The sequence below is a fragment of the Myotis lucifugus genome, unplaced genomic scaffold, assembly GCF_000147115.1.
Source record: "Myotis lucifugus unplaced genomic scaffold, Myoluc2.0 scaffold_629, whole genome shotgun sequence".
NCBI lineage: Eukaryota > Metazoa > Chordata > Mammalia > Chiroptera > Vespertilionidae > Myotis > Myotis lucifugus.
This window is the reverse complement of record NW_005871677.1, coordinates 122,595-149,795: the sequence shown is the minus strand read 5'-3', so window position 1 is coordinate 149,795 and position 27,201 is coordinate 122,595. Positions and strand designations below refer to the sequence as shown.

Sequence of the window (27,201 nt, the reverse complement as noted above, 5' to 3'; positions counted from 1 at the left end):
TCACTCTCAGAATCCCGCCCCCTCAGTAACTTCCCCAGCCGGGGACCTCGGGCCTACCAGGATTCCCCCAGCTCCGCAACCCCGCCCACTCAGGCCCACCTCCAATTCCGTCCTCATCCTGCTAGGAGAAAAAGATACCCCCCTCCGCCCCCGCCCAAGCCCCGCCTCCCGACCTCGCCCCACCCTCCCGGGTCTGGCCCCACCCTAACCCAGCCTGGCTCACCTTGCTGAAGCGCGGGGAGCAGGAGGAAAACTGGCGGATTTCCACAGGCTCCTCCTCCGTCGTGTCGTCCTCATCGTAGGAGTTCACGTGGTGATACCTATCTGAGCGGGCTGGGAATGGGGGGTGGACCGTGTCTAGGTCATGGATCCACTCCTTAGGGCTGCAGGCGCCGCCATGGCCCCGTCCCAATCTAGAATCTGATTCTGGCCCTGCTTCCAGGCTGGGATTCTGCCCATTCTCAGAGGCTCCATTAGCCCAGCGTCCAGAGGCCACACCCGCAGACCCCATCTATGGCCCAGCCCCCCTCCCCTCCAGCCAGCCCCTGCCCTGCCTCCTCCTAGGTCCTAGCACTGCCCAGTAGCCCAGGCCCAACTCCAGAACTCACTGCTGTCCAGGCCCCACCCTCCTTTCCTACCAACTCCTCATACTGAGCCTCACCCCTATGCCAGGCCGTCCCTCTCCTCTGTCTGGGCGGCGGGTCTCCTACCCAGCTGGGCTCCAGCCCAGGCCTTGCCCAATGTTCCCTCTCACCAGCTTCCACCCCCTCTCCCAGCTCACTGTCGAAGTAGCTGGTGTCATCCTCGGACTCCAGGTGGGGGATGAACTCTGCCTTCTGCCTCAGCAGTCCCGTCCAGTCCAGGTCTCGAAAGAAACTGTGCTGCTTCACCTCAAAGGCACCCCCTGGAAAGGGAGGAGTGGATGGGGTCCCGGAGAGAATCCCTGCGACAGCTTAGGGCCAGCTCCAGAGCCCAGCCACCCACCCCCGTCTCCTACCCCAGGGCCACAGCACTTGGAGCCCAGCCCTTAGCTTCTCGGTACAGCAGACCCCTTACCTGCCCCGAGCCGGACCAGGGGGTTGGTCTGCAGGAGGCTGGATATCAGGAGCTGGGCGTCTGTGGGCAGGGCTTCGTCTCCCTCGGGCCACAGGATGTCATCTGCAGAGTAAGGTGGGGGGGGGGGGTCACTTTCGGGTCCCAAAGGCCCTGGGTCTGCCCGTGTCCCCAGGCCCCCCACCTGCCACCAAGGAGGCACGCACCGCTGATGACCTGTCCAAACAGCTCTTCGGGCGTGTCTCCGAAGAAGGGCACACAGCCCACCAGGAACTCGTAGAGGATGATGCCCATGGCCCACCAGTCCACCGGTTTGCCATAGCCCTGGCGCAGGATGACCTCGGGCGCGATGTACTCTGGGGTTCCGCACACCTAGGGGCAGGCGGTCAGCCTGCGCTCTGGCCACAGGAGGGGCCTCGGAGGGGGGCGGCACTCCCCTCCCACCCTGAGCCCCGAAGCCCTGCTGGCCCCTTCCCGCCACAGTGACCCCCACAGCCACACACACACCTGCTTGTCCAGGAACTCCCGGGCATCCTTCTCGATGTGGCCTTCGTACAGGTTGGTGGTGAGGCTCATGAGCCCCATTTTGGAGAGGCCGAAATCCGTGAGTTTGATGTGGCCCATGGAGGTGATGAGGAGGCTGCAAACACAAGCAGGGGTCTCCGAGGTGAGGCTTGCCCACCTCCCTCCTGGCCCTTCCATGCCAGCGCCTACAGAGGGGCAGGGGGCGGGGGTGACGGGAAAAGTCAAGGCTCACTTGTCAGGCTTGAGGTCACGGTGCACAATGCCGTAGTTGTGTAAATACTCAAGTGCCAGCACCGTCTCGGCAAAGTACATGCGGGCCATCTCCACGGGCAGCGCCCCGATGTTCTTCAGCAGGGTAGCACAGTCCCCGCCTGCGTGTGAAGGAGGCCCATGTAAAGAGGGAAGCACCCCTGCCCCAGGGTGCACTCCACATGCACGACAGCACCAGTCCCCACTTCACATGCCCCTATTTTGCGGCGAAGGAAAACGGAAGTACAGAGAGGCCTCATTCTCTCGGGCCCCACAGGGAGTGCCCTCTACCAGGCTCCTCCTGTCTTCTTTATAAGTGCTTAATATATTTTTAAATCTTCACCTGAGGACAGGTTCACTGACCTTTTCAGAGAGAGAGATAGGGAGGGAGGGAGGAAGGGAGGGAGGGAGGGAAAGAGGGAGGGAGGGAGGAGGGAGGGAGGGAGGGAGGGAGGGAGGAGGAGAAAGGAAACATGGATGGGGCTGCCTCTCTGGAGCACCCCCACACTGGGCCTGGGAGTGAGCCTGTAATGCAGATTATGTGCCCTGACTGGGAATCAGATCCGCAACCTTTCAGTGCACGGGACAAGGCTCCAACCAACCGGAGCCACACCAGCCAGGGCTCCTCTTGTCCCCTTAACCATCTTCCAAAGTTGGCTTGATCTGAGACTCAGAGGTTGGATCGTGGAGGGAGTTGGTGGAAATGAGGTTTGGTGGGTACCAACTGCTGCCTGGGTATCAACTGAGTCTGGGAACACCGCCCTTGATCTCCTGGAGTTTGAATCTTGAATGTCTTGTGCCTTAAAATGTAGATTCCTGGTTCCCACCAGATTTACTGTGATCGGCATTCATATGTGAGGCTCCCCCAATAGGCGTTCCTCCTTTTTCTCACAAGGACCAGATTTCTTTCCCAGTGCAGCAGCGAACCCAAGTTGCTCAGCCCTCCAACTTTCCACTCTCCCCAAAAATTGCTAAACTAGCAGGATGTAAGTGGGGTCTGCTGGATGACACCTCACTATATCAAGGCCTGTCTAAAGGGAAGCCCACACATGGGAGAGCAGAGCCAAGAAATGGAGAGATTCCTGATGACATGGTTTGAGCATCTGGATACAGACATTTCTGAAGGCAACATGGATGTTTTGCTCACAAATCACTAAATGTCTTCTTTTTTTTTTTTTAGCCAGAAAACTGATGATCAGACCTAGGAATGGAGCCTAGGAATCTGCATCTGGCCACAACCCCAGGTAATACTGACACACACTTACACTGAGAACAAAGCTGGGTTGACTTGCAAATGAGACTTTGAGGCTGGGCCTTGTTCAGGAGGCCCGAGAATGCACACTTACTGTGTGCTCAACCCATCAAAGATCCCGATTCCACCCACTTCTCTCCTCTGCCTGACCTCAGACCCATGCAGTTGCCTCCATCCTGGTCTCCCTCTTCTCTCCTCCACACAGCAGCTAAATAAATAGCATTAAAACATAAGTCAGATCATGTCAACTTTGCTTAAAACCCTCCAGTGGCCGCCTGTTGCATTTGGCATGAAACCCAATGCAGTCCAGGCCCTGCAAGGCCCTGCATGCTTAACCCCTTACCTCTCCATCCTCATCTACCCCTGCCCTCCCGCTCACTTGCTCACTTGACTCCAGCTCCATTGCTGCTCCTCAAAACAGCGATTTTCAACCTTTTTCATCTCATGGCACACATAAACTAATAACTAAAATTCTTCAGCACGCCAAAAAATGTCTATTTTTGCCAATCTGACAAATACAAATAGGTATAATTTTGATTCATTCACACCAAACAGCCATTGTTGTTCTGGCTGTAGTCATTTTTTTTATTTGACAATCTAACAGAAAAAAAAAAAAAAAAAAAAAGAGGCCCTAACCGGTTTGGCTCAGTGGATAGAGCATCGGCCTGCAGACTCAAGGGTCCCAGGTTCGATTCCGGTCAAGGGCATGTACCTGGGTTGCGGGCACATCCCCAGCGGGAGATGTGCAGGAGGCAGCTGATCGATGTTTCTCTCTCATCCATGTTTCTAACTCTCTATCCCTCTCCCTTCCTCTCTGTAAAAATTCAATAAAATATATTAAAAAAAAAAAAAAGAGGTCAGTGCCACTGACTAAGTCAGGTATTGCATGTTTTAAAAATTCTTGTGGCACCAGCTGAAAACGCTACCTCAAAACCAGATGCCTTCTCACCTAACAGACTTTGTGCTTGGGGGACCTCTTCCAGGTACAGTGCAGGCCTCAGAGAGGCCCCTGCCCACCTATGTCCCTATGGCCTCCTTAAGCCTTAAGGTCCTCATGACTGTCCTCACTGTATGAAATGACCTTATTGCCTTTGCTTGTTTTGTTTATTGTCTGTCTCCCCAGAATATAATCTCCATGAGAGGGGAGTGTGCCTGTCTGGTCCCCACTGTGCCACCAGCACCTAGCACAGCACGTGCATAAGGGAGACAATGAGGGGACATCTGCTGAATGAATGGATGGCTGACTGAGGTTGAGGAGTGGCATAACTGCAGCCCCAGAAGATCATATGTGTATCCTAATAAGCGTAGTATGTGTGGGTTTGGGCAATGATATAATAGTATTTGGATAACTATCAGCATGAGTGGTTGGATAAACATGAAAAATATATACATTGGTGGTTGGATGAATGGCTAGATGCCTGGATAAACTGATGGATGAATGGTAGATGAATGTGTGGATAGAGATAGCTAGATGAGATGGCTGCTAGAATGGAGATTTGGGTGAATAATAAAAATACAGATAGTAAATGGAAGGATGGATGGATGGATGGTGGATTAATAAATAGATAAATAGGTATTGTAGATGGATGGATGGTGTGTAAGTGGGTGAATAAATTGATGAATGAATAAATGGCCAGACATATAAAAGATGGATGAATGAAAAATAGATGTGCAACACAGAGTGGATCTAATATATAACTATGGACTTCAGTTAATAATGTATCAATATTGGTTCATAAATTATAACAACTGTACTACACGAATGCAAGATGTAAATAGGGAGACTGGAGGAAAGGGGTATGTGGGAACTCAATGTACTTTCTAATTACTTAGTCTGGAAGCCTAAAACTGCTCTAAAAAATGAAGTCTATTAATTTTTTTAAAAAAATAGATGTATAATGGCCCTAGCCAGTTTGGCTCAGTGGGTAGAGCATCAGCCTGAGGACCGAAGGGTCCAGGGTTTGATTCTGGTCAAGGGCACGTGTCTCATATCTCGGTTGCAGGCTCCTCCCTGGCCTGGGCCCTGGTCAGTGCACATGCAGGAGGCAGCCAACCGATATATTTCTCTCACGTCAGTATTTCTCTCAGTCTTCCCCTCTCTCTTCCACTCTCTCTAAAAAACCAATGGAAAAATATCCATGGGTGAGGATTAAAAATAAAATAGATGTGTAATGTATAAACAGATGTATGGGTGGAAAAACAGATGGGTTAGCGAATGAAGAGATGGAAGAATGGATGGATAAATGGACAATTGGATGGATGTTTCTATATTGAATAAAATGAAAACAGATCAACTAAATAGATGGCTGGATAGAAATGAACAGATGGAATGGATGGTCAGTGACTGGATGGGTGAATAGGTGGATCATCAATATGGTGCCGGGGGCTCAGGCAGGCCCCTCAGCAGCCCTGACCAGCGTGAATCTCCCTTTTCCCTACAGCTCTGCAGGCAGCCACACCTTCCACGTACTCCATGACCATGCAGAGGTGGCGCCGGGTCTCAAAGGAGCAGAACATGCTGACCACAAACGGGTTCTCGGCAAAGGTGAGGATGTCGCGCTCCACGAACGCCTGCTGGATCTGGTTGCGCAGGATCAGGTTCTGCTTGTTGATCTTTTTCATGGCGAAGCGCTGCCTCGTCTCCCGGTGCCGCACCAGGTAGACAGCGCTGCAGGGGGAGAGAGCGAGGACCGGCCATCGCCTCGAGACACCCGGCCTCCGCTGCCCTCCCCCCGCCAGAGCCCCAGGTGGCTCACCCGTAAGCACCATTGCTAATGAGTTTGATGGTGTCGAAGTCATTCTCGCCAGGCGGTTTCTTAGCCTTCGTGGAGCTGCCGCGGCCCTGAAGGGGGAAGATGAGACCACCACCATCATCATGGTAAGATGGAGACTCTTGTTACCCCATTAGCCATGGGGAAACCGAGGCACGGTGGGGATGCATCCTTCATCCGAGTGCCACAGTGAGGAAGCAACAAAATCAGGCCTTGAACCCAAGACGGTCTGACTTTGAAGCTATATTCCCAACTTTTTTCCATTAGGAAAGAGGCCTACAAAATAATCACCCTAATATAGAAAGAACTCCCAGGAATCCATAACTAGAAGCCTAGCAATTGAAGAGAAAAAATAGGCAAGCTCTGTGAACTAGAATTTAGAGCTCTTACCATATGAAAAGATGCTCAACCTCACATATAATGTCAGAGGGCCAATTAAAACTACCCAAGATACCATTTTTCACCTAGCAGATTGGCAAAAGGAAAAAGAAAAAGGAAAAAAAGCCAAAGGCTGACACACTCTGTGGGTAAAGTTGTGGGGAAACAGGTACTTTTATACCTCGCTTTTGGGAGAATAAATTGGTATAACCCCCATGGAAGGTACTTTGGTGTATATAAAATTATAAATGTACATTCCCTTTGATCCACTTTTGAAATAATTCTACAGATAGGCTTGCATATGTGAAAATGACATATGTACTATCTTGCTCATTGCAAGTATTAGAAACAATTGACATGTTCATTGATAGGAAATTGGTTCAATAAACACATAATGGGCATTTGAATAAAGGAATATTATGCAGCTGTTAAAAAGAATGAGAAATTGCCCAGCCAGTGTGGCTCAGTGGTTGAGCATTATTGACCTATGAACTAGGAGGTCAAGGTTTGATTCCCAGTCAAAGCTTGGGATTGAGGGCTCAATTCCCAGTAGGAGGTGTGCAGGAGGCAGCTGATCAATAATTCTCTCTCATCATTGATGTTTTTATCTCTCTCTCTCCCTCTTCCTTTCCTCTCTGAAATCAATAAAAATATTTTTTTAAAAAATTAGAAATCTATCAGTATATAGATTCAGAATCTTCTCCCAAGTATTTTATTGGGGGCAGGGGGGAGCAAGTAATAATATGTACTATATACTTTTGTATAAAAAAAAAAGTGGTAAAATAGAACTATCCTATATAATAAAAGGCTAATATGCAAATCGACAGAACGGTGGAACGACCGGTTGCTATGATGCACACTGACCACCAGGGGGCAGGTACTCGATGCAGGAGCTGCCCCCTGATGGTCAGTGCGCTCCCACAGGGGAGTGCCACTCAGCCAGCAGCCAGGCTCACGGCTGGCGAGTGCAGTGGCAGTGGCAGGAGTCTCTCCCACCTCCGCAGTAGCACTAAGGATGTCCAACTGATAGCTTAAGGGAGCGGGCCTTAAGCCATCAGTCAGACATCCCCCTGGACTATGAGAGGGCACAGGTCAGGCTGAGGGACCCTCCCCGAGTGTACGAATTTTGTGCACTGGGCCTCTAGTATAATCATATTTGGGAAGTACTCAGCAACACATATACTAATAATATTTGGGGGCACATAGGGCAGTAAAGGACAAGGGTGAATCTAAGATTTTTCACTGTATACCTTTTTAGAAAATTATTTTTATTTTTCTTAGGGACAAAGAGATTATGAACATAAATATTACACAAAAAAGATCTATGAGATTAAAAAAATAATGAGCCCTGGCCAGTGTGGCTCAGTTGGTTAGTATAGTCCTGTGCACTGACAGGTCAACAGTTCAATTCCTGGTCAGAGCAAATTCCCAGTGTGGGTTTGATCCTGGTCAAGGTGCATGCTCGAGGCAACTGATTGATGTTTCTCTCTCACATCAATGTTTCTCTCTCTCTCTCTCTCCCCCCCCTTTTCTCTCTCTCTAAATCAATAAAAACATATTTTTTAAAAATATTGAACCAATATGCTCCTAAGAATGTAGCCTAAACCTTCCTTGGGGCAGTCTCACAGGCAACAGCTGTGAATAGCCAAACACAGGGCATCATCAAAAGCCCAGCGATCGGAATGGCGGAACAACCAGAACAACCAGAACAATTGGTGGCTATGATGCGTACTGTGGAAGCCAACTGGCCTGATCTGAACCTCGATCGCCCCCCTGCTGGCCTGGCCCTGAATGGGCCCCTAACACCCTGATCGGGGGTGGGGCCAGCCGGCCAACCTCCCACAGCCCCTCCTCCCTGCTGGCCTGGCCCAATAGGCCCCCATTGGGGTGGGCCGGCCAGACCCCACCGTGCATGAATTTGTGCACCAGGCCTCTAGTGTACTATAAGTTTAGTGGCTTCACGCAGAAATTGGTGGGAGCATGGGCTTCTGAGGCCTATAACCCTAAGGGATTAAAGCCTGTGGTTTCCACAGAAGCACCGCCACACCAACTTCTGATTTTACTGCATATGATTATGCCTGGAAAAACAAAGTTCCAGAACTGCAGAAAACTTTCCAGAAATCTAGGGTGTGCCCATCCACCTAAAACGATGCCTGCCTGACCAAATGTTCACCAGATCACCATGGCATGAAAGCGGGAGGCCTCATCTCCCTCCTCACAGCCCAGAAACAAATGAGTTAGGCTGCAAAGAACTGGTTTCCTTTTGGGCATAAAACCTTTGAATTTCTATGGTTTCTGTAAAAAAATTTTTTTACTTGAATGGCTTACTTAACATTTTGCAAGGAAAAATAAAGATAATAAGACAATATTTTGGTTTGTTTATGACAAGCACCTGGCCTGAAAGAGCTCATTGGACGGTTAAAACTAATGTTCAAAGAAATGCTGCGGTTCTTCGAGTTCATGCAGCTGATTTCCCTGGAGGCTGCATATAGGCTTATTTATTTATTTTATTTATTTTTTTGTTAATCCTCACCTGAGGATATTTTTCCATTGATTTTTAGAGAGAGTGGAAGGAAGGGGGAGACACAGAGAGAGAGAGAGAAATATCGACTGGTTGCCACCTGCATGCATCCCGACCCGGGGCGGGGATCAAACCTGCAACGAAGGCACATGCCCTTGACCAGAATCGAACCTGGGACCCTTCAGTCCGCAGGCCAACGCTCTATCCACCGAGCCAAACCAGCTAGGGCTGCATATGGGCTTATTAATAGCAGTTTGTGCTGAGGTCCTTGGGGACTCATGGTGGCGTTTCTGAGCATGGGGTGCAGAAGCCTTTCTGGATTTGGATGTGTCTGAGGAAGGAAGACGAAAGCCAAGGCCAGGTGCATGAGACAAGGAGTTTGAGTTTGCAGTTACCTTGGGGAGTTTTCCATCTTGCAGTAAAATGTTCATAGAAATCACTGGCAGCATGCTTCTATTCATTGGATAGTTTGTTTTAAAGGGATATTGCCTCACCTCAGATCTTTAGTGAAATTTTATGTGTAATTATTATGTATTTATTCCACATGGGAACAGAACACCTGTTTCATGTTGCATTTTAGACTAATGTCTATTTTATTAATGCAGCTGTGATACAAAGTCTCCTTTACCTCTTAAAAATGTTACGACTTTTAAGTTATGATTTTGGTTGTGGAATAAATACATGAATGAAAAAACACAAGATAGCCTAAAAATATCTGACACGAATACTGACAGAATTATAGGGAGCAATAGCTCAAAACAAGGATTTAACACATATCTCAGAAACTATGAGATCAATCAGGAAAAAGAAAAAAAAGAATAGGGAGATGGAAGATTTGAATCACTCAATTAACAAGTTTGATTAAATGAAATTACGTAGAATCCTACAAACAACAATCAAAGATAAATACCTTTTTAGAGTTTTAGACTTTTGAGTGATGTCATTCCATTACCTATTCAAAAAATTAAACAAATGGCATGTATAGTGAGATTCTTTTAAATATATATATATATTTACATATATATAGGAAAGGTAGGTGTGTGTGTGTGTGTGTGTGTGTGTGTGTGTGTGTTAATAGATACAATCTGAAACAAAGGTTAGAAACTCAAATGCCTTCAGGGGTGAGGCAGGCCAGGTGGGGGCCATGGGTCACTGGGGGAAGGTACCCCATATCATAGGGCAGCCCCCACTCAGTGCCAACTGGTCCCACCATAGTGTTGTTAGAACTTCTGATTTTTTTTCAAAAGGAGGTCCAACCCCAGATTTGAGTCAAAAATCTTCTGATTTCTATATTTTGCTTCAAAGTTTTGAAAAACACTAGACAGTTTAGATGAAGCACACACATGGCCGTTATGGCAGATAGTGGCTCTCCTGGCAGTGGGGTTGTGGCATATTTTACTACGCTGAGCTCTTAACACAGAGAGGCACTCCACTCACTCAAAACCCCATGCGTGGTTCCTCACTAAATTAGACCTAGAATTACCATATCGCCCAGCAATTCCACCGCTAGGTATATACCAAAAGAATTGAAACAGTTGTTCAAGACAAATACCTGTACACAAATGTTCTATTTACACAACAGCCAAAAAATGGAAGCAACCCAAGTGTCCACCAGTGGACAATGGATAAACAAATATGGCCTATCCATACAATGAAATATTGTTCAGTCACAAAAAGGAATGAAGCACTGATTCATGCTACAAATGAATGAAACTTGAAAACACGTGGCCAGACACAAAAGCCCACAGAGTGAATAATTCCATGTATGTGAGGTGTTCAGCACAAGCGTATCCATAAAGACAGAAAGCAGGTCAGTGATTGCCATGGGCCAGGGGCGGGGAGATGGGGAATAACTGCCTAATGGGTATACAGTGGGGCCTTGACTTACGAGTTTAATTCGTTCCGTGATGGAGCTCGTAACTCAAATTACTCGTATGTCAAATCAAGAAGTGAACGAGTGAGACACGTGATGCTGGGCTGATGTTGTGGCGTTCACTGTGACGTTCGCTGCGCCAACTAGCGGTGGGGTATCTGAAGCTGGCTCGTAACCCGAATTTTAGCTCGCAACTCAAAGCAAAAAATCAGCTGAGAGACGGCTCGTATCTCAAAAAACTTGTTAGTTGGGACACTCGTAAGTCAAGGCCCCACTGTAGTTTCCTTTTTGCGCGGTGAAAACCCTCCAGGACTAGATAGAGGTGATGGCTGCACAAGTTGTAAATGTACTAAATACACGGAATTGTTCATTTAAAAAATTTTTTTTTTTAAATATGGAACGCTTCACCAATTTGCGTGTCATCCTTGCGCAGGGGCCATGCTAATCTTCTCTGTATCGTTCCAATTTTAGTATATGTGCTGCCAAAGCGAACACTAAAAATTTTATGTTATGTGTAATTTACCATAAAAAGGAAAAGGCCCATGGAGGGAAGACCTATTATTAACCCACTTGACAAATGGGGAAACTGAGGCTCGGAGCAGAGACCAAAAGATCTACCCCAGGCTGCGGGCAGGGAGCCAGGAGGTGAACCCTTGCCTATCCAGCCAGAACCAGAGTGCTGACTGCTGCCGCCCGGCCTTACCTCAGACAGGTCGTCCTGCTCGGGCGTGTTGGAGCCGCCACTGTCCTGCTCCTCCAGGTGCACCACGTCTAGGAAGGGACCGAGAGTGAGTGGAGGCCAGGGTCCCAGTGGGTTCCCTCCGGCCCCTGGGCCCCCAGCTGTCACCTGGAAAAGGGTCCCGGGTGAGGCCCAGCTGGCGGATGATGTAACGAGGGATGTCTGTCTTGACCAGGTGCCCCTCCTTGGCGTGGCCCTCCGCTGCTTCTAGCAAGTGGTAGAACTCCTCGGGGTTGAATTCCTGAGGCAGGGCAGGGGCGGGCTCGCGGTGGGCTCGGAGGGGCCCCCGCCAGCCCCCTCCCCTCTCCCAGCCCCCTCACCAGGCATTCCAGCAGCCTCGCCGGGCGAGAGATGATAATGAGCAGTCTCTTCACCAACTGGGTGACGAAGGCCACCTCCAAGCTCTCGGAACGTTCATAAGCCTGGGAAGGGGAGCACAAGATGTGGTTGGCCTGGGGTGGGATGATGGCAAATTTTACACAAGCCCTGCCTCAGCCAGGCCCCTCGCCCAATCCTACTGGCTACACACTGCTGCTGTTGTCCCATTTTATAGGTGAGAACACTGAGGCACAGGCCTCACAGTAAAAATAACAATCACTGTTGCTATAGCAGACACTGTCCAAAAACCTTCACTCATTCAATTCATGTTCAAAACAGCCCCATAATGTGAGCTGAGTCAGAATCCCTCTGACTGACAGGCCCTCCCCTCAGATCCCTGAGTGGCTCTCTACTTCTTAGGTTGCCACTCGGTTGTCACCTCCATGCAACTCAGTGGCACTGGGAACACAGAAAGATTCCTGCCTTCCTGGGGTTCAGATCCTAGGGTGGGAGATGGACAGGAGCATGAAAACAAACAAACCAAGGAAGTCAATGATTTCAGCTGATGCTTAAGGCTATGAAGCAAATGGAACAGGGCAACCGGATGGAGTTCATCTCCCCACCCCAATCTAAAATTGCACCCCACTTCCTGGCAGCACCTCAATCACCATGACCCTATTCCTTGTTCTATCACATGAATACCCTTCAAACAGCTCACATGAACTTTTCTGTCATGCCCAGCAGGGTGAGGGGAAGAGGCACGCACCTTGGCACCAAAAACCTTACTCTTTGAGATCCCTAACACTTTAATGCGATATTTGAAAAATCAAAATGAATGCATAAAATGCGTGACAAGCAAAAGAGCAAAATTTAAATAAGGACAGGATGCAACGAGTGCCGTGCGCGGGCAGGTTGGAGCTTGAAGCAAAAGGGAAGGTACGTGACAATCTACGCCTGCTTTCAAAATCTTTAATGGTTTTTATAAAAATGTTATTATTGATAAGTTTGTTTCCACTAAAACCAGGAAAGTAAAAGTATAACAAATTCTGGTTTAATTATAAATAAAATATTTAACCTAAAATCATGTGAAGGAGTGCGGAAGTGCAGGAGACAGCCGATCAGTGATTCTCTCTCATCATTGATGTTTCTCTCTTTTTTTAAAAAAAATATTTTATTGATTTTTTACAGAGAGGAAGGGAGAGGGATAGAGAGTTAGAAACATCTATGAGAGAGAAACATCGATCAGCTGCCTCCTGCACACCCCCCACTGGGGATATGCCTGCAACCAAGGTCCATGCCCTTGACCGGAATCGAACCTGGGACCCTTCAGTCCGCAGGCCGACGCTCTATCCACTGAGCCAAACCGGCTAGGGCTCTTTTTTTTTTTTTTCTTAATATATTTATATTTATTTCAGAGAGGAAGGGAGAAGGAGAGATAGAAACATCAATGAGGAGAATCACTCATCGGCTGCCTCCTGCATGCCCACCACTGGGGACCGAACCCACAACCAGGGCATGTGCCCTTGACTGGAATCGAACCTGGGACCCTTCAGTCTGCAGGCCAACGGTCTATCCACTGAGCCAAACCATCCAGGGCAAATCATCATTGATGTTTCTATCTCTCTCTCCCTCTCCCTTCCTCTCTGAAATCAATAAAAATAGATTAAAAATAAATACCTACTAGATTGTTTAAAAAAATAATGTTAAGTTTGAATATACCTACTTTACAACTTCTTCAGTAACTACTTTTTTTTTTTAAATATATTTTATTGATTTTTTACAGAGAGGAAGGGAGAGGGATAGAGAGTTAGAAACATCGATCAGCTGCCTCCTGCACACTCCCTACTGGGGATGTGCCCGCAACCAAGGTACATGCCCTTGACCGGAATCGAACCTGGGACCCTTGAGTCCGCAGGCTGACACTCTATCCACTGAGCCAAACCGGTTAGGGCTTCAGTAACTACTTCAATGTTCTGGGGGCTGGGGAATCAATCACGTGCAGCATCCTAGTCCCAGCCCTGATGCCTATTGTTTGTCTTCTGTTTCTTCCGGCTAGAATATCAGCTCCCCCAGGCAGGGACTCTTCAGCTTCTACGTCAGTGCTGGCCTCAGACTAGATTCTTAATAAATATTTGTAGCATTAAAGAATGAGTGAGGCCCTAGCCAGTTTGGCTCAGTGGATAGAGCGTCGGCCTGTGGACTGAAGGGTCCCAGGTTCGATTCTGGCTAAGGGCACATGCCCAGGTTGTGGGTTCGATCCCCAGTAGGGGGTCATGTAGGAGGCAGCCAATCAATGATTCTCTCTCATCATTGATGTTTCTATCTCTCTCTCCATCTCCCTTCCTCTCTGAAATCAATAAAAATAGATTAAAAAATAAAAAAGAATGAGTGAATCCCCTTTTTATAGCAAAAGGCACAGAGAGGTTAAGTGACTTCGCAAAGGCTGCACAGTACATAAGCAATGACCTGAGTGGGAATATATACTGTTTGAAGTCTGTGCTCTTGACTCCTATGGACCTAGTGGCAAAATCCAAACTCAAATCAGATTTGATGCCAAAGTATGTAATCATACCAATATGCTGTCCTTCAGGGCAGAGGGCCAGGAGCCCAGAGCCCTATATTCTGGTCCATATACTCTTATCCAACCTCATCTTCTCAAAATAGTACAGTTACTTGGCTTCTGCGCTCCTGGAATTTTCCAGACTGCCTCCTCATCTCAGGGCCTTTGTATGTGCTGCTCACCCTGCTCAACACACATTCCTCCCAGCTTTTTTTTATAGCTGCCACTTCCTCATTCTTCTTCTTCCAATTTCAAAGAAACCTCCTCCAGGGAGGCCTCCTGGACCTTACAAGGAAAGCCCTAACACTCCATCTGGTTGCCCTATTCTATTTGCTCCATAGCCTTAAACATCAGCTGAAATCATTGACTCCCTTGCTTTGTCTGTTTTCATATTCCTGCCCATCTCCCGTACTAGGATGGCGACCCCAGCAAAGCAGGAATCTTTCTCTGGTTTGTTCACTGTTGTGTTCCCAGTGCCCTAGCACAGTGTCCAGCACATACTAGGTGTTCAAAAAATGCTATGCATTATCATTGAGTAGGGACATTACCTTGTTCACTTTCATTTATTCATCCATTCATTTAATCAACATTTATTGACCGCCTACTATGTGCAGGACAGTCAGGATACAACAGTGAACAAACCGGCAATCTCATCACCCACCTGTGGGACTGACATTGGAGTAGGTGAGACAAGAAATAAGATAAGAAAAAACAGACATTATGATGGATGGTGCTAAGTGCTAAGGTAAAATCTTAAAGAGACAGTGGGTGGTGAGTGTGAGCAGAGTTTGACATTTTATTTAATTTATTTTATTATTTTTTTACTGGTTTCAGAGAGGAGGGTAGAGGGAGAGAGAAATAGAAACATCAATGATAAGAATCATTGATCGGCTGCCTCCTACTGAATGGAACCTGGGACTTCAGCCTGCAGGCCAGCCCTCTATCCACTGAGCCAAACCGGCTAGGGCCAGAGTTTGACATTTTAAATAGACGGGTCTGAAAAGCCAACCTGAGCCCAGCCAGTTTTGCTCAGTGGTGAGCGTTGACCTTTGAACCAGGAGGTCATGGTTTGATTCCTGGCACATGCCTGGGTTGCTGGCTCCATCCCCAATGTGGGGTGTGCCAGAGGCAGCCGATCAATGATTCTCTCTCATCATTGATGTTTCCATCCCTCTCTTTCTCTCCCTTCCTATCTGAAGTCAATAAAAATATATTTTAAAAAATAAAAATAAAAAGCGGACATAAGAAGGTGACAGTAAAGACCTGAAGGAGGTTAAATACCTACTTCCCCCATCAGAACCATGTCCTTCTTTCCCACCCCTGAATCCTCAGCTCCCCACCAGCGCCTAGAACGTGTTAGGAGCCCCGCGAGTGGGTGTGGGCTGAAGGATGGCATTGGCCTGGTTTTGGGGTGCAGAGTCTGGGATGGGGCTGGCCTCCCCGAGCACTCACATCCTGCAGCAGCTTCTCTAGGTTCTCCTGCAATTCGTAGAAGTAGACGGTGGTGATGAGGCCATCGCGGGACTTGGTCAGGCAGTCCCGGGCCAGCTCGATGATCTGGTGGTGGATAAAGCTGAGCACGCCATCGGCCAGCGGCAGCACGCTGTCGGGTTCATAGGCGCGGGTGAAGTCCCGCAGCTTCTCCTCCATCTGCGCGGTGGCCTGCGGGGGGAGGGAGGCCAGGCGGTGTGAGCGAGCGCTCGGGGCTGGGCTTAGCCCAAGGGCTGTGGCCACAGGAGACTGCGCTGAGCGCGCCGGCCACCAGGGGGCGCGCGGGGCTAAGGCGAGCAGAGCTCCGACCGCCCGGCCGCCCCGCAGCCGCCCCCGACCCCGCCTCACCTTCGGGAACCTCTCCTTGTAGACGTGGTTCATCATCACGATCTCGTTGTCATAAGAGGAGGGGGAGCGCCCGGGGCTGTAGGAGAGAAGCCCATCCTGTCCAGTCCCCCGCCTGTTCGCGGGGACCGGGTTCTCGCGGTGCACAAGCCCCCAGACTCGCTTGGAGTTGGGGGATGCCGGCCCACCTGAGGCTCCTCGAGCGGGGCCGCACGGCTGGGGAGCGGCGGCCTCCATCCTCATCCGTGATGCTCTCGGTGCTGCCGAAGTGTTTGGAGAGGAAGTGGAGCTCGTCCACGGTGGGCTGGTAGGGCAGCTGGTGGAGGCGCTCCTGGGAGGAGCAGGAAGACTGGGGAGGGGCAGAACCAGGGTCAGAGCTACTGCGGGCCCCTCACATCCTGGGACCCTGGCCTGGGGTGCCTGGGGTGGATGGACTACTGGCAAGGTTGGTATTAGGGCCCGATTAGGACCAGGATCCTGGATGTCCCAGGGCCCAGGTTGGGACTCCAGGCAACAGAGGGACGAGGACAGACACGGTAACAGTAACACAGACATAGACGTGACTAGAGAGAGCCTGTTAACACCCGAGAGTCAAGTCACATCCCTTCTCTGTTCAGAACCCTCCGTGGCTCCCACTTTACTCAGAATGAACACTAAAGTCCCTCCCACACCCCACAAGGTTCTGCACTAACATCTGGCCCTGGCCCTCTGTCATCACCTCTGCCCACTCTCCCCCTCACTTGCTCTATTCCAGCCACAGAGCTATGGCTTTCTTTTTCTCTTCTTTTTTTCAGAGAGGAAGGGAGAGAGAGAGAGAGATCAATGATGAGAGAGAATCATTGATCAGCTGTCTCCTGCACGCTTCACATTGAGCCTGTAACCCAGGCATGTGCCCTGACTGGGAATCTAACCGTAACCTCCTGGTTCATAGGTCGACTGGCTCAACCACTGAGCTGTGCCAGCTGGGCTATGGCTTTCTTGATAAACCTTGAACAAGGCAGACACACTCCTGCCTCAGGGCCTTTGCACTGACTGTTCCCTCTGCCTGGAGCACATCTACTATGGATTAAATGTCACCTCTCAGAGAGGCCTCCTCTGAACACACACCTATCTCTTCCTGTGCTTACCCTCTCTTGTTTCTTCTTCTTCTTCTTTTTTTTTTTTTTTCTGGGAGGAGAGGGGGAGGAGAGGGGGAGGAGAGGGGGAGGAGAGGGGGAGGAGAGGGGGAGGAGAGGGGGAAGAGAGGGGGAGGAGATGAGAAAGCTAAAGAGTATCTCCTGACTTATTACATCTTTATGTAAAAAGCCTTTCTATGACTTTCCCTTACATTTAGAATAAAATTCACCTCCATGCCCTGGGCAACAGGCCCCAGCAAAATCAGGGTCTCAACCTGCATTACCTCGACTCCTCTACTTATTTATTTGTTACTAGAGGCCCGGTGCACGAATTCGTACATGGGTGGGGTCCCTCTGGGTGGCCTGCAGGGAGCAGGCTGAAACCTACAGTCCAATGCCACCTGCAGCTCCTACCTGCCACTCCCATTCATCCCAGCCCCACTGTACCTGCTGCAGGCTTGCGCCCAATAAGTCCCAATTGGGAGGGCTCGCCCCTGCGTCTGACACCCTCCCAAGGGGAGTGGCCTGCGGGATGGCTGAAACCGGCTCTCCAACATCCCCCGAGGGGTCCCGGATTGTGAGAGGGCGAATGCCAGGCTGAGGGAGCCCACCAGTGCACCATGGGGCTGGGGAGGGACCAGGGGAAGGCTCCAGGGTGTGTCTGGCCCATCTTGCTCAGTCCCCTTTGGCCAGACCCCAGCAGCAAGCTAACCTACCGGTGGGAGCATCTGCCCCCTGGTGGTCAGTGCACAACATAGCAACTGGTTGACCAGTTGACTGCCCCCTGGTGGTCAGTGCATGTCATAGCAAGCGGTTGAGCAGCCTTAGCATATCATTAGCATATTACACTTTGATTGGTTGTTCGGTTATTCTGCATCCAGTCTATTTGCATATTACCCTTTTATTATATAGGATTACTGGCTGCTCTGCTTGAGGACAGGGATTGGCTCTGCTTGGTCCTTGGTCAGGGCTTGGCATGCAGTCAGGGCAAACACAGACCCACAGATATCAGTGGAGAGACACAAGGACATCCACTTGATTCTGTAGGCAGAATTCTCTTTTTAAAAAATATTTTTTAAATTGATTTCAGAGAGAAAGGGAGAGGGAGAGGGAGCTAGAAATATCAATGATGAGACAGAATCATTGATCGGCTGCTTCCTGCACACGCAGGCCTGTGCCCCTGACTGGATTCGAACCTGGGACCTTCAGTCCACAGGCCAATGCTCTATTCAGTGAGCCAAACCGGCTAGGGCCACAATGCTCTTTTTAAACATCACATCACTCACTCCCCTGCCTAAAACTCTCTACCCCATCAGTTTCTACTAAAATAATTTTGAAAAGCACATAATCTATGACCTACAAAAGCACAATTTCAAATAGTTCAGATTGAAATTATAATAGGATACAGGGGGGAAAAAGCCTTTCTATGACTTCCCCCTACATTTAGAATAAAATCCACCTCCCTGCCCTGGCCAACAGGCCCTCGCATAATCAGGGTGTTGGCCTGCCTCACCTTGACTCCTCTGCTTCCAACCCAAAGTCCAACTGCACAAGGTTATTTTCAACTTTCCCAATGTGGCCAGTTCTCTGTTGTTCCCCATTCCTTGAACACCCTTCCTTCCCTTCTTCCACCTGCCAAATTCCTGCTGATCCTTTGTCTTGGTCAATGCCAACTCTTCCAGGAAGCCTACTTGACTCTCCCCTAGCGAAGTCAGTTGCCTCCTCTCTGCTACCACTTCCCCTTACACTACTCCCATCACAGCTCCACTCCCCCATGGTAAATGCCTTCTTACTGCTCTATCTCCCTCCATGAGGGCTTTGTGAATACTTGGACCCTGCTCAGCTTGTAGAGCTCACCCACCACACGGCAGTCACATGCTAAATATCTGCTCCACAGCATTCCAGTGGATGGATGAGCAAACCAGACACACAGGTAGAAAAGGGGGCAGATGGACAGAGGAACTTTGGGTATTGCAGTGGGTGAGCAAATGGGCTCTGGATAAAGGGCAGACACTGGCCTTGGCTAGCTTTGGACACTTGGCAAATGGCTTCATGTCATTATCTGTAAAATAAGTTGGTGATGAATAGGATCCCCAAGAAGCTATAGTGAGGGTAGAGAAGAGGGCTGGGGGTGGAAGGGTGGGACCTGCAACTCACTAATAGATGGACAGGTGACTCTCCGAGGACAAGAAAAACCCAAAACACCCAATAAGGCCAGCCCAGCTGCTGGCCTGGGCGTGGGCCTTTGGGTTAGAGGATCCCCTGCCCACCCAGACGGGGACTCACCGAGACAGTGGAGCTGGGTGTGTTGGTGCCATAGCCGGACGAAGGGAGCGAAGCCAGAGACCAACGGCGTCCGTCCGCCCTGGAATCCAGCCAAGGTGCTCAGAGGCTACCAGGTCCCACCAGTCCCCTCCACTTCTCAGGTTGTGAGAGAAGCCACCGGCCAGGGCCAGGGCAGGGGTTGGGGGCGTATATCTGTGCTCTGAGATTCCCGGAGGCCCTCCAAGTCAAGGAGGTAAAGGGGAAGTCTAGTCAGGCACCAGTCTCCTCTGCTCCTTCCCATAATCCTCCTCTCCTGCCATACTCAGGCCACACTGGTCCCCAGCAAGGATCCCAAGGAGGACCAGAACAGCCCACTCAAAAAAGTTACCCCAGAGGACCCCAAAAATCAACCCCAGAGGACCCGCCATGAGAAAGCTCACAGAAGCAGACCCCTTGGGTCTTCTCAGACACGCACACACTGAGACAGACTCTCACATCAGTCACTCTCTCTCCTGGCCACACCCACTAGTGCTAGTGTGACTAGTGCTCATGGACTGAGTCACACACATTCACAGGTGAGCCATACCTGGACCCAAATACCACACTTTTCCACCCTAACACAATTGCACTTGCAAAATCAGGCATCCAGCCACATATACACACAGACACTTACAAAAACCCCAATACTTGCATTCTAATACACACACAGCTACACACTCCCTCACACACACTCTCTCTACTCTTTCCCATTCACACATACATTCAAGATACCCTCACGCACTGTCACACATTCAAACTCTCACACAGCCACACACTCATTCACACTCCCACATAGATTACGCACTCACATGGAGACACACAGGGAGGCGCGTATTCCCTCACACATTCACAAACATTGACAACCCTACAGGTACACACACACATTCACACTCACACACATTCACGCTCACACACTTTCACGCTCACATGCCGATACACACTCCCCATGGACACATGTGTAGGCACAGGCTGCTTCACATATTCACAACCTCACAAACTTACACTCCCACACATGGGCATACATCGCAGGCACAGTCACAAGGACACACTCCCGCACACTGGACTCCTCCCTCCTTCCTCCTTCCAGGCACTGCCCTGCTCAGCCCACCCTCCGGGCAGGTGACCACATTAGGCCCAATCTTGGAGCCATTTTCTGGTTTTCATTCCTCCACTCTCCCCAGGGGAAGGCCCTCTGTCCTCACAGTCTCCTGTGACTCCCACCACAGTCTTCACCAGCCTTTGCAGTAATCCTGGTTCTCTGGCCGGCCACCCCAACTCAACTCTGCGGACAGAGGGGGTGTCGTTCCCCTATGCTCACCTCCCAGAACACAGCATGTGTTCGGACAACGCTTTTAGAATGAGTCAAGTTCAAAGAAAAAGAGACCCCTCCAAACACACTGGAGACTCCCAGAAGTTTCTCTCCCAAATATTCGAGGAATCTCTCGGCCTCCGCCAATTTTGCCAGAGGCCCCAGAAAATGCATTTAGAGACACTCCAGAAACACGCAGACACCCCCTCCCTAGAGGGAAACCTGAGATTCCTCCTCTTGGGCGCTCAAGAAATGGCCCCAGGCGCCCTCCCCCACAATGGGCATCCAGAGTTCCTAGAAGGGCACCGCGGAGTCTGCGCTTGCGCACTTCCTCTCTGTTGTCCCCCGTCCTGTTGCTATGGAAACACCTGGCCAGGAGCGCTGGGCGCGAGGCGGACCCAGGGCTTCCGCTGCTCAGCGAAGGAAACCCGCTCCCGCCCCGGATTTCGCACAGGCGGTTGGCCCCACCCCCTTATAGGCCCCGCCCCCCAGGCTGGGCGCTGGTTCCCGCGGGGACCTGGGGGCACTCAGCGGAGCCCTCCGGTCCTGACTCAGGCCCAATTAGGAAGGGAACAGATGGCAGCCCAGACGGTGGTGGGGAGGGTCCGACAGGGTTCTGGGGCCCAGCGGACAGGGACTCACCTTCGGGAAGAGGCAAACGAGAAGTGGGCGGGGGTGTTGGGGGAGAAGTTGCGGGGGCTATCCAGGGGGCTGCTACCTGTGTCGGAAAGAGGGGGGTCTTCAGGCTGGGCTGGTGGCAACCCCATCAGACTCCCTGATCCCCAAAGCGGCTGCAAGCAGCAGCTATTCGCTCTTTAGCCTAGTCCCAGAGGGAGTGGGCCACGCCCCCTTCGCTGTGGCCCCGCCTTCCGAAGGTGTTTTGGAAACGGAGTTAGCCCAGCCCCTTCAGGTCGATACTGCCTTCCTCTGCCATAGCCACGCCCCTCAGGTATGGACCCTTCATTCTGCCCGCCACTGCGGACTGACCACGCTATCCTCTGTCCAGACTCCGCCCTCCCTCCTGCGGCAGGGACACACCCCTCTCCTGTGGCCACGCCTCCTGCAGTCTGGTCCACACCCGCCACCTGTCTCACCCAAGTGTCCAGGCAGTGGGGAGTGGGGTCGCGGCAGCGTGGGCGACGTGCTGGTCAGGATGAGGCTTTTCCGGTTACTGGTACGGCAGCTGCAGGGAAGGAGAGGCAAAGGTGCCAGGCCGCAGCCCAGGGAGTTTGTGAGCCCAGCCAGCCGCCCTCCCATTCTGGGAAGGGCCCCCCAGAAAACTGCTCAGGGGAGGAGACAGTCAAGGAGGATACAGATTGAATGGAGGGGATGCAGGTGGGACGTGTATGTGAAGGACATCCCGTGGGAGCCATGTGTGACCATGTGGGGTATAGTTTCCGTCACGGAGTGACAGTCATGTTGTCTGTGTGACACTGTTGGAGACACCGAGTGTCTGTATGTCTAGGTCTGTATCCATGTGTGGCAGGCACCCAGTGTGTGAGTTCAGCACTGGGCACATCCACACTAGTGTGGCATCATGTGTGACGGTCCTTGTGTTTGACTTGTGTGACACAACCTGTACTTTTGTGTGTCTATATGACCCGATGTGTGATGTCACTGGTGCATGATGGATATGCCCGTGTGTGCTGTAAATCTGCGTGATGCATGATTTCTGCTCCAGCTGTGTCTACGTCTTTATGCGGCAAAGTCTGTATGAGGTGCTGTCCTTGTGTCTGCATGTGACACTCACCGTGAGTGTCCATGAGTGGCTTTTACTGTGTGTAGGTTTAACACCCTGTGACGCTGGGCATGTCTGAGCATGCGATTGTGTGTGACGATCCCTGTATGAGTCTTGCACGTGATAATGTGTGATATTATGTATCTCATGCTCTGCAAGAGAACCTGTGTCCATTTGTTCTGGCATCCGTGTGACATAGCATGCGACATGCTTAGATGATATCATGTGTTGTAACACTGGATGCATGGATGTCATTGCCACGTGTGTGTGTGCATCTCTGGTAGCAAAATCATGTGTGTTACAGGTAACCATACAGGTAACATCTTATTGGGTGTACAAAATAGTGTACCTGTGGGTTTATTTGTTATTGTGTGACATTGCGGGTGACCCCGTGGGTCTGTACAGGTCTCTGACCCATGGCCACTGTCTGGCTGGGTATGCGTGGCGCTCCCCGGATGTATCTGGGCCACTAGGGCTGTTGTGTGTGTATATGTGTGTGTGACTTCATGTCCTACGTGACGCTGTGTGTCACTATTTTCTGTCTGAGGCTGTGTTGGGGGGGAGTGTGTGCTATGGTAAAAATACCCCCCTCCTTTCTGCCCTTCAGGATTCAAGCTTCCGAGGAGGGAGCCCCCAGCCCCTAAATTCCCCTCAATCCCCCCACCCCGCCCCGCCGCCGCCGCCGCAGTGACTGAGCATGTGAGCCAGGCCTGAGCACGCGGCGTGGGGGGTGGGGGTGGGGGAGAGGCCAGGCTTCGGCTATTGTTCTGAAGGTGCCAAGCCCCCACCCTCCCCTTCTTCCCTTACCCCCCCTGAGCTGCCAGAGTCCACAGCGCCAGCAGACAAAGGCACTGCATCCCCCGACCCGGAGCAGCACCCCCCCCCCGCGATCCCTTCCAGCGTACCCCCAGCCTCGACCCCTCCATGCTCCCCATCCAGCCCCATCCCTGGCAGGAAGGCGCAGCGCGGGCACCTCTGGCGCAGCTGGACCGGGTGCAGGGTCCCGGGCCCCGCCCTGCAGTAGCGTCTGGAGGGGCGGCTTGGGTGGGGGAGGGCCGGGTCAGGGTTTGGGGAGGGATCGGGGGTCTACCTCTTGGTGCGGCGGAACATACTGCCACCAGGGAAGGAGGGCATCGAGAAATTAGAAAGCGCGGTCCAGAGAGAGTCAGACATGACCCGGCGGTGGCGACATGGTGGCAGGTGCGGCAGCAGCGGCGGCGCGGGGAGCGAGTGCGCGGGGCGGAGGCTGAAGCCGCAGCGGGCAGAGGAGGGCGGGGGAGGGGAGGGGAGGGGCGGGAAGGGCCGTGTGGCTGCCGCCTGCCAGGAGGGGGCGCTGCTCGACACCAATGCGCCAGGCCCCGCCCGCGCCTGCCTTGCACCCCAACCCTGGCTGGAGAAGGGGCGTCCAGCCCAGCGCATGTCTCCCCAAGGCTCACCTGCTGCTTTTCCGGGGCAGGGGCAAATCCTTCTGGAAGGCAAAGGAGCAAAAAGATAGAGGTCAGCATGGGCCAGCAGCCACAGCCGGCAAGTCTTCTCAGCCCCCTGGACTGGAGGAGCAGAAGTTGGGTGGCACAGGCCCTCACCAGCATCATCACTGGCACCATTGGCCATGCGCTGAGGACTGCAGGGGGGCGGGGAGGGTTATCAGGTTGATTCTTCCCCTGACCATCAGAGACCAGCACAGGGCCCCATAGAGGACTCCTGAGTTGGCATCTCAATGTATGTATGTGCAAATGAAATAGGAGTCTTTATTTAAAAAATATTTCTTGAGCACCTGCTGTATGTGTGCCAGGCACTGTGCTAGGCACTAGGGACACAGAACTGAATGGAACAAAAATTCTTGCCCTTTTGGGACCAGCATTCAGAAGAGGAAAGCAGACAAAAAAATATCAATATAGAAGTGAATGACATCGTTTTAGACAGTAATGAGTGTCATGAATTTAACAAAAATTAAGCGAGGAGATATGATGAGAAATGGCTAGGAGGGGTCACGAAGGTCTGAGAGAGCTACTCTGGGGAGGTGACTTTTAAGATGGGAGCATCTGTGGAGAAAGCATTCAAGGTGAGGAAACTGCAAAGGCATGGAGGCAGGAATGAACTTGGCATGCTCAAGCATGAAAGGTTGAATGAATGAATGAATGAATGAATGAATCCTCCACATTCCAAGGGTTTTACCCCAATCCCAGCCAGATCCACAGGGTTGGGGATGGGGATAGTTAGAGTGGCTCAAAACTGAGATTTGAATTGGGGATTAGATGATGGCTAGGTGGTCTTTTTTGATAATGGCAGTGATAATTAGTAGCCATTAATTTTATGTGTACACATCAGAGAATGGTCATATTCTGTTTGCTAAGCACACAGGAAGTCACTACAGGGACCAGAAATTGCATAGGTCTGAACTCTTCTGAGAGCAATGGGGAGAGGGGTGCCACCTTCCAGCCAGTCCTGAGTCCACAGGCTGATATGAATAAAGGGGATTGGGTAGGGCTGCAAATTTGGGTGATGGTTTCAAAAATTCATCTTTTGGGGATTCCAACCAGGAGGAAACTCATCATCTTTGGGATTCCTGAAAGCAGAAAGCCCTGGGTCCAAATCCCAGCTTTGCCTCTTGGCAAATGACCTTCTAATAGTTGTGCCTCGAAGAGAATTCTGTGAGATGATGCAGGTGCCTAACACCTCAGCATGATACCTAGCACATAGTTAATGCTCAATATTAGGTCACAGGAACAGGAACTATTGTGGATGGACACCCTGCGTGACAGGAGATGGGCCAGAGGGACTTCTCACTCCCATGTACAGAGGACACAGGTATGGTTGGGGTCAAAGGGCACAATTCTACAGCAGCAGTCCTGCCACACAGAGCCACTGGGTGACTTGAAATCCATACCGGGTTTTCCCCCTTTCTTCACAGGATCAGCTTGAATGAGCTGCATGTTGGATCAGCCTGGCCGGCTGCAAGACTGCAATGGCCCAAGTGAAATCAAGACCTGGATTTCCTGGCCACGGAGCCCCGGACTCCAGACCTGGGTACACTTGGCTTTTGAAGGTGAGCTCCTGAGGAACCTTTAAGCCCCTCCCGGAGAAGTCCTCAAACCTAGCTCCATCCGCTCGCGGTCCTAAACATTCTAAGGTCGAACAAAGAGGCAAACTGGAGCCGTAGAGGATTTGGATCCTTGGCGTCAGTGTAACAGACGTCACATCCATCCCCAGCTGCAGAATGGCTCTGCCAAGCAGATGCTCCATCTCCCTGGGATTAATGGACGGCGCTGCGAACAGGGCATGGGAACCCGGATGCTGTCCAAACGATCCCAGTCGCTCACAGGGAGCCCTCGGGCGCTCAGAGGTTGTGGGACAGTTCTTAAGGGGTTGCACCAGCGTGAGGGTGTATCCAGGCAACGAACCGGTTAACCCGACCCTGCCAGAGGGAAGAGGTAGGAGCAAGACTCGTGGCAAAAACTAGTGGCTGCCTCCGGGTGGACTGGAGGGCGAGTGGGAGGATCCTGGGCTGGAGGTGTGGTCTTGCGGGAGACAGAAATCCCGCGTGGCGCTGAGCCAATGGGAATCGGCGCCGGCCAGGAGGGCGGAGGCACAGCTCAGGCAGGCCCCGCCCCTCCCCTCCCTTTTCCTGGAGATCCGACAGCGCGTACCCGGCCTGGCTCCTTCAGCACTTGCTCTGGCTTTGCCGCAGCTCCCTCCCTTTCCTCAGAACCCTTTCTCCTAAGTCAGGCCTGGAACGGAGAGGGAAGACTTACAGAGTCCAAGGCTCCCAGATGAGGCCATCTGAGCTCTGTGTGAAAGCAAAATAGCTTTGCACCATAGGTCTGGCTCCAGCATCATCCAGACACCTGGAAAGTCCTTCCTGTTGTCTGACCCCGAGTTCTCCTGCTGCAGTGACTGATCAGCTCACCTTGGCCTCCAACCTCAGGGATGGTGGGTTAGAGAAGTCCAGAAAAGGACAAGGCCCTGAATGAGGGTTGGAAACCCCGCTCCCCTTTCTTTTCCCAAGCTCCAGGCAAGAGATGTAGCCTGGGTCTGGGACCCCATATGGCTTTATCTAAACCCCTCCGGATCATCTAGCACAGGACTGAGCTCCAAAAAGGCTCAGAAGGACCAGACCCCAGGCAGGTCTTGGGGTGAAGCTTTGATCAGTTTTCCCTTTGAGGTCTGTTTGGGAGCAACACCAAACCGCTCTATTAACCCTTAGAAGGACACACCAAAGACAGGAGACCCTTCTCAGCGTCACAATCCCCACCCGTCCTGGAAGTGGGAGTTCCCGATGTGTCCCCGCCTCCCTACACTCCACAACAGTCCTCAGTGTCCGACTCCGAGCAGTGGGCCCACGCCTCCCGCGCCTGCGCAGCCTGGAGACCAGCATCTTCTAAGGCTGCAAGGAGCTAAAAATCGCTCCCGCCCACCCACAAGCTGCGCTGGACTTGAGGATGGGGGAGGTGTCGTGGAGGGGAGGGCAATAAAGAGCGAGGCTGTCTCGGTGCCTGTCCAATTAGGTCAGTAGGAAGCAGCCTGGTGGCTGGGCAGGTGCATGGACGTCTCCGGAGGGTCCCCGCACCTCCAAAGGCGCCTGAGGTGGCGAGGGGCGAGGCTGCCGCACAAACATGTTTACGGCTGCGGTGGTGCTGGCGGCCCCGAGGGGCGGGAGCCC

The 27,201-nt window shown here is 51.4% G+C and overlaps 1 protein-coding gene, 1 non-coding gene and 1 pseudogene across 2 annotated transcripts in view; 1 reads left to right on the top strand and 2 right to left on the bottom strand.

Moving 5' to 3' along the window:
* Positions 1 to 23,750, bottom strand: part of MAST1 (microtubule associated serine/threonine kinase 1) — a 29,306-nt gene extending 5,556 nt beyond the window's left edge. Inside the window, 18 exon segments of the mRNA XM_006105025.3 lie at positions 224 to 333; positions 782 to 904; positions 1,057 to 1,158; positions 1,260 to 1,425; positions 1,561 to 1,693; positions 1,811 to 1,949; positions 5,539 to 5,747; positions 5,836 to 5,921; positions 11,326 to 11,393; positions 11,470 to 11,602; positions 11,682 to 11,783; positions 15,692 to 15,901; positions 16,079 to 16,154; positions 16,264 to 16,424; positions 19,477 to 19,555; positions 21,446 to 21,521; positions 21,898 to 21,986; positions 23,632 to 23,750. Of these exon segments, the coding sequence (XP_006105087.2) occupies positions 224 to 333; positions 782 to 904; positions 1,057 to 1,158; positions 1,260 to 1,425; positions 1,561 to 1,693; positions 1,811 to 1,949; positions 5,539 to 5,747; positions 5,836 to 5,921; positions 11,326 to 11,393; positions 11,470 to 11,602; positions 11,682 to 11,783; positions 15,692 to 15,901; positions 16,079 to 16,154; positions 16,264 to 16,424; positions 19,477 to 19,555; positions 21,446 to 21,521; positions 21,898 to 21,986; positions 23,632 to 23,714 (2,145 nt within the window). The 5' untranslated portion in view covers positions 23,715 to 23,750.
* LOC111823710 lies at positions 5,990 to 8,373 on the top strand (annotated as a pseudogene).
* On the bottom strand, positions 11,011 to 11,117 carry LOC111823711. Its single transcript, XR_002826782.1, has one exon. It is a non-coding gene; the product is annotated as a U6 spliceosomal RNA (small nuclear RNA).
* Positions 23,751 to 27,201: the final 3,451 nt, after the last annotated feature.